General features: G+C 35.5%; 2 protein-coding genes across 4 annotated transcripts in view; one reads left to right on the top strand and one right to left on the bottom strand.

Annotated features, from left to right (window-relative positions):
- The window catches only part of LOC107641786 (putative disease resistance protein RGA4), a 5,598-nt gene extending 4,693 nt beyond the window's left edge, over nucleotides 1-905 (top strand). The window contains exon 2 of the mRNA XM_016345243.2: nucleotides 628-905. Within this exon, the coding sequence (XP_016200729.2) occupies nucleotides 628-749 (122 nt within the window). The 3' untranslated portion in view covers nucleotides 750-905. The remainder of the gene's footprint in view (nucleotides 1-627) is intronic.
- On the bottom strand, nucleotides 888-5,704 carry LOC107643371 (CDK-activating kinase assembly factor MAT1). 3 transcript variants are annotated; one of them, XM_016346995.2, is made up of 6 exons: nucleotides 5,272-5,704; nucleotides 3,916-4,016; nucleotides 3,697-3,770; nucleotides 3,494-3,597; nucleotides 2,423-2,488; nucleotides 888-1,322 (listed from the first exon to the last, which is right to left on the bottom strand). In XM_016346995.2, the coding sequence occupies exons 2-6, from the start codon at nucleotides 3,975-3,977 to the stop codon at nucleotides 1,062-1,064; spliced, it is 567 nt and encodes a 188-aa protein (XP_016202481.1). In that variant the 5' UTR covers nucleotides 3,978-4,016; nucleotides 5,272-5,704; the 3' UTR covers nucleotides 888-1,061. The 3 variants fall into 3 exon arrangements, with proteins under 3 accessions (XP_016202481.1, XP_016202480.1, XP_016202482.1); XM_016346994.2 differs by having other exon boundaries at nucleotides 5,264-5,672; XM_016346996.2 differs by lacking the exon at nucleotides 5,272-5,704 and adding an exon at nucleotides 4,519-4,541.

Consider the following 6,962-nt stretch of genomic DNA (forward strand, 5'->3'; position numbering starts at 1 on the left):
TAAATTTTTTTTATTATTTACTGTTCTTTATGTTTAATATGTAAAGTGTCTGTTTTTATTTTTTATTCGACGATGTAAAATTTATAATTATAATTCTCATATATTATATTTTATTGTAACTTTTTTATAATATAGATTAATTGATCCCATTAAAAAAGACAAATTAAATAAAAAATTATTCATAAGTATTAATAAAATTATGAATGTTGGATGCCAAAAAAGTCTTATATTGTCAATTTTTATATGTTACTTTAATTTAGTAAGTAAATATTAACATTATTATAAAATGAATTAAAAAAATTTATTCAAATATCTAAAGTAAAATAATAGAATAATATTCGAAATTATTTTAATTAATGTCTCTCTTAGTAATTTTTCATCTAAAAGTGATTTTGAGTAGTATAATCCAAACAACATTTATTTTACTATAATCTATTTTGACATAAAGATTACCAAACATAAATCACGTTAACACAAACTTACTTTTCATCAAAATTAAGTTTGCAAAATCAATTCTATGCAGACTCCCGTTTGCAAACTGTAATCCAAACACACACAGAGAAGCATGTCTCTCTTTTGTTGGTCCATACTATACACGTAACATTCTTTTGTTGGTCCTGCATACAGAGAAAATCAGGTTTAATTGGAATTCAAGGAAGATTTTATTTCATAATTTGATGAACGGTGATCAGTGCCTTTATTTGGATGATGAATTTGACATGATAGCTGATGATCCAAAATTCAATTAAGTTTGCCAAACAAGGAAATATTCTGGTTAGTATTGAGAAGCATGTCTGTCTATTTGTTTATTTTTTTACATTCTGGTATTGAAGTTTTTTATTGTTGGGGAAAAAAAGGGAGAGAAATGGTTAAAAAGAAAAGAAATGACCTTAAGGATCCTCAAATAAAATTGAAAAGGATGACACAAAAATGCACAAAATTTTACATTCTCCACCATTTCAATTACAGCATAATGTGGATATCTTATGACAATGAACATGCCAATATGTGCAGGTCCTCAGAATTTAAATGAAACATGTCCTGCATCCTCTGAAAATGTCTTAATAAACCCACATGCTTCCAAAGGCTTCTTCAAGTGCCCTCTTCCTGCTTATTTCCATACTCCATCCTGCAGCCTTTGCACCTCTTTCGGCTCGTAGCCGCATTGTTTCTTCATCATCTGCATATCCCAACATGTCACCACCACCAAGCGGTAAAGGTTGTGGAGCCATGCCAGTGGGTCTTGGCTGTCCTGCAAATGTAGGTGCATACAGTCCCTGAGGAGCTGCACCAAACCCTGCTTGCGAATTTTGGTTTGCAGCCTATTTCCAAGAGAACAGAGAAGAGGAACTTACTCAAATGCATATATTGCAGCATGAACATCTTCAAGGATCAACGATTTAAACACACTTGGAAGTCAGAATTCTTTAATAAGTCTCGCATTAAAAATCTTACAATTAGTATCCCAAAAATACCACTCCCTCCTTTTCACAATATGGGTCACTTTGGTTCCTTGTCACATTACTTAACAATAAATTCAAGAATTAATTACAAAGCTATTGATCAAAAGCCCCTTATCATACAACTAATTTATAGTGTAAATCTTTTGCTGTTTGTGTGCTTAACAGTGTAGAGGGTAAACATGAAAAATAATTAATACATATTATATTAAAAAGTGAGAATAACAGATATATTGAACCAAAGAATTTTCTCTGAATTGATGGATATTGAACCGGAGGAAATACCAAATTGCATGTAAAAGAGGTAACTTTGATTTTATACATTTGATGGGAGATGGGGTGGACAAAAGTAACACAATGCAGGACCTACTGGAACCTGAAACAATGAGACCATATGTGGATCGTAATTTTTAGAGATGTATATACATAATGAAATCTTCACAACCTTAGTCTGAGCAGTATTCTCTGTCATCCCATTAATGCAAAATCTTATGCACTTCACTTCCACTCTCCAAATGCTAGAGCTTGTTAAGAAATGATTATTTTATTTTATTTTCACTTCATATTTCTCGACAATTGTTAAGACATAACAACAAATCAAGTGTTTCCTCACTTGATGGATTTGCTATTGGCATTTCTCAACAACCATATTCATTTCCGTTTTTTTATTAAAAAGAAAAGAAAAGAAAACTGATGGGGATTTCTTTATTTGTTTGGGATTACAATGATATTTTACTGTTTGTCAAATATCAAAAAGCCACCCAATTCTAACACAAGGGGAAATGGTTGTTTTCAATGATAATTTATATGTTTGTAAATGCAAAAAGCAGAACGTAACTTAATAAAAATGAATATAAACTTAGTTTAAAATAATAAAACAAATTGATTTAAGTTCAACAAATCATGCCAAAAGATTAACAGTTAATAACGAAAATAAAATAGATCAGCAATATAATGCTCACCGCATCATTGTCTGTTTGTACAGGTTGGCCCTTGCTTGCTGCCAGAGCTGCAGCCAATTCTTCAGCCTGTTCAGTAATTCAATTCCTATCAACACAACGATACATTACAAAAGTTTGAAGCCCACCTAAGAAATGGTGTGTCTGCATGTTGTGCGTTCGCCCCATTTTAAAAATGTCAATTTGAAGCTCAGATACAAGCTAGACACCGCTCAAAACATGGCATACACGGCTCAGACACAGAGAACACAACTCCAATACATACAACATATGGCCTATCTGTTTTTCCTCCTTTTTTTTCCAGGTGAGATGTTTGGTTTTTTGCGAACCAATCTTCTTTTATCAACCTTACCTTTTGGATAGGCCAAAATACATATATATAAAGACCAAAAAGAGAAGGAGAAATAATGATGTGGGATATTGTAGAACATGAGTTTTCACCGATTGATGAAATTCTAGAAGTTTCTAGTCATGCCTTTGATGAACCACAGATTGAAATTGTGAACTTTGTCAATAAAGGAAATAACGTTAATACTTAAGGCTCCATTTGGTTTCTGTCTCAAAATTTGAGACTAAGGCACAAACACATAGCTATACATAGAGTCATAGACACAATAGTTAGTCTCATATTAAGTTTGTTTGATTGTGAAGACACTAATCAAGAGACATAAATACATTTTTCATAAAAAACCAATTTTCCCCTATTTCCTCTCCTTTCTTCTCCCTTCATCTTCAAGAGAAAAATCATTAACCTCCTTTCTCCTTTCTTCTTCAACAGAAAACAGCAACTAAAAATTAAAAAATCCAACCTCAACACATTATTAACTACAATAAGTCATTAATCTATTATATAACACATCCATACTTCTAAAATAAATAAAAAATAAATAAAGAAAAAGAAAAGGAAAAGTTAAAGGAAAAGGAAAGCAAAGATCAAGAACGGGCCAGAGGCATTGGAGGGAGAAGAGCCAACAGTGGTAAGAAGGGAGGGGAGGGGAGAGGAAGAGGAAGTGGAAGACAGAAGACGATGCCAAAGACAAAGACGAACAAAGAGGCATTACAACTCAGAAATACCTTTCGGGCCCGATTAATCATTATTTGCTCTGTATTTTCTTCCTGATACTTAGCAATTCTTGCTTCAATAGCAGCAACATCTATTCCTTCAATCAAATTGAATGCTGCAAATGGTGGATATGGGATAGAAATCTTCTCAATAAAGCAAAAAGGAAAAATGTTTAATCTGTGAAACACTTGTAAACAAGACACTTGAAACTTACTCATGTCCTCTACTTCCTCCAAATAATCATTGTATTCTCTCAAAGAAGGAAAATCATCTTCACGTTTATTAAATCTATGAATACACAGTAAAGTAAACATTATTGAACAAATTTGGTATAACATGGATATATTTACACAAAAAAATGTTTGAACCTAATGTTTCCCACATGACATATTAATATAGCAATTAAGTTACAATAGGATTGAGGAAAAATTACATGTTAGCAATCCTCCTCCTTATGGCTATTTCCTTATTGTGGGGATTGTTGGAGATCACCATTCCGCTGTAGTCAACTTCCTATTCCCCTCCCTTCCTCAACTGAAATTTTAAGCATTAAGAAAGAACGTGATTTACAAGTATGGATGAGAAATATCAAATACCTTTTCTGCTTATGAGAATCATGAAGTAAAATGAATGCCAAAATGCTATATGCAAGAATAATCAAATAAACAACAATTTGAATACAGGTCATGAACAACAATTTCGGACTTCCACAATTCAAACAACAATTTTGGATTTCCACAATTGAAGAAGGAAGACAAAACTAAAGCAACAATCAAATCGAAACAACACAATCCAAAACATCTGCCCTTTTTCCCATGTCTTCTATAATCATAGAGTAACCAATATCAGAAGCATTCAGAAATGTGAAAATGAATGTGAAAATGATTTGGGTTTCATTCATAAGGATAGTAGGTTTTCTTGTGCAACACTTGGCATACAGATCTCATTATAACCAACAAGAACTAAACCATATATTGAAGATGAAATATATGCATAATACAACTATTAAGATGCAACGAGTATAATTGAGTTTAACCTAATGAATAGACAATAGAAATAGATAAGAGTTAGATAACGAATACAAAAAAGAATAATATAAATAGATATAAGTACTGATGTAATGAGTATAATTGGGCTCGGCTCAATTATTAGAGAGAGAGAGAATTAGATAATCGATATTACTAAAAAAAAGTATAAATAGGAAATAAGTATTGTCATACTAAATTAGTGAACATGTGAATTGTGAAATGTAAAATGTCTTGGGACATCTCTCCTTCTCCTGAAATTCTCTTTTAACTAATGAAGTCTTTTCTTGTCTAATTATAATAAACCTATTACAGTGGTGCTTTCATTGAGCACTCTATCCAATTTCTAGAGTGGTTTGGCAAGCTCAAATATCATCTAAACTAAAATGTTACCGAATATTATGACAATTTCATGGCTTCATGCAAATTCTGTTCACATGCATCTCTTCAAAAAAAAATATTTTGATCATATGCATGATCATGAAATTTTAGTTGCTTGCTTTATAAATGGATTGCAAATTCACATTCATAGAGAAATCTCTTTCGAAAATACAGAAACTATTTTCCGAGCCCTGGCAAAGTTCTATTAAGGAAAAATTGCAGATCAAGATTCAGATGCAAACATCACAGATCAACATTTGAAGTCAAAAAGACCAGATCACAGTTCGATAGCAAATCCAGATTCGGAGATAAAATTTGTTGTTGCAAACATGGAATCATCAATAGCAATAATTGAAATTCAAGAATCACTCTCACCAACATACCAGAAGCAAGAAGACGAAGATGACTTAGATGAGCCGAAAAACGGCTATGGCGATGCAACGAGTGACTTCTAAGATCGAAGCAAAGGCGAAGGGTTTGAGCTGGCGAGGGTGAATGTTGTGCAGAGACAACCACCAAAGCCACCGAACTTGAACTCGCACGGAGTGGTCTTTGACGGAGATGCGAGAGAAGATGTGGCAGAAGCGAAGCCGCGCAAGACGGATAGACTGGCGGCAGCAAGTGATAGTTGGTTCTTGGCGGTTTGTTTGGCCTGAGGAGAAGCTGCTCACAGTTTCATATTGGACGATCGGAGACGAGCGGCGCAATGCGATTTGTGGCGGCGGATCAAAAGCTCCTCAGTCATCGGACTTGCCTTCTCATTTTCACACACTGACGTCGGCGCAAAACAAGCCGCAGGAGTGCTTCCTTTGTTTTATTTTTTGGACAAACCGCAGGAGTGCTTCTGAAGAGGGAGAGCCGCTCCCTCCTGTTCCAGAGTTGGGCCTTGGATGAGCATAGACCATAACATTGAACCTTCTTTTGTAAACAAGCCTATATCCAATCTGAGTATGAAAAAATATGTCTTGTCGTAAATTTTATCTATCAAGCCCAATGAAATCCAGCTATTAGAAGGCCACATTAATAACCAAAACTTTTTTAAAAACAAAAAACCCACATTAATAACCAAAAACAAAAGGAAGGTGTTACGATGGGTAATCGGAGATTATTGGACTGGACTCGCTGGGTTGGCCCAATCGTCCATGGAGGGAAGCCTTCGGGCGGATTCACGTCTTCAGGACCTCCGTCCGACTTGTGAATACGAGTGAATGGGGGGTGGTACCTGCAAAGACACTCCGATGCCTAAGTCAGCAAGGGGGGTAAGCAGGTCTAGAGAGTATTGGGACTTCTGAGATACCTGAGAAGTGTCAGTGTATTTATAGTGGTGAACCCATAACCACCGTTGGTGTAGTTCCGTTATTTATGGTGGATAACCGTCCCTTTATCTTAGGGAGGTTGAGATATAGCTCCAGGAAGTGGGTAGAGAGATTTTAGGGGCAGTTACTCATTTGAATGGGTGTTTATCTGCCAGCTAATCTTCGTCCCGACTTCTTTAGAGCAAGTTGTGGTAGGGACCGACTTCGTAGGGCGAAGGTCGGTGTAGGGCGAGGCTCAATCCTTTGGATTGGGCCTTTCGTTTGGACCTGGGCCTTATCATTGGGCCAGGGTATGAACAGTGCCCCTACTCGAGCCAAATTTCTTTTAGGACTTGGGTTCGAGTATTCTACTCGGGGTCGTAGCCGACTTGTTGGAGGACCGATGTGATGGTTTGGAACCGACGTGACTTTTCGTGACTTTTGATTTTCACAGTTACGTCTAATCAAACGTCGTGTCCGTTAGAGATTTGCGTAGGGATTGTCTTGGTAACGGTGCACCCATTAATGACTGCGTCCATTTTTACCATTATGCCCCTAACGTGTTTATAAATACTTTCCTTCTCTTTCGTTGCTTCGTTTCTGCGATTTTTCAAATTTTCTTCTTCTCATCCGTTTGTGGAGCACCCCTTGTTTGAAGGCTTTTATCTTCCTCTACCTTACTCCCAGATAAAGGTTAGTCTTTTCTTCTCTTCTTTACAACGTGCTTTCTGTTTTGCATGCTTTTATTCTTTAGATAGAAAGAAGTTGATTCGTAGGCT

The sequence above is a fragment of the Arachis ipaensis genome, chromosome B05 (assembly GCF_000816755.2).
Source record: "Arachis ipaensis cultivar K30076 chromosome B05, Araip1.1, whole genome shotgun sequence".
Lineage (NCBI taxonomy): Eukaryota > Viridiplantae > Streptophyta > Magnoliopsida > Fabales > Fabaceae > Arachis > Arachis ipaensis.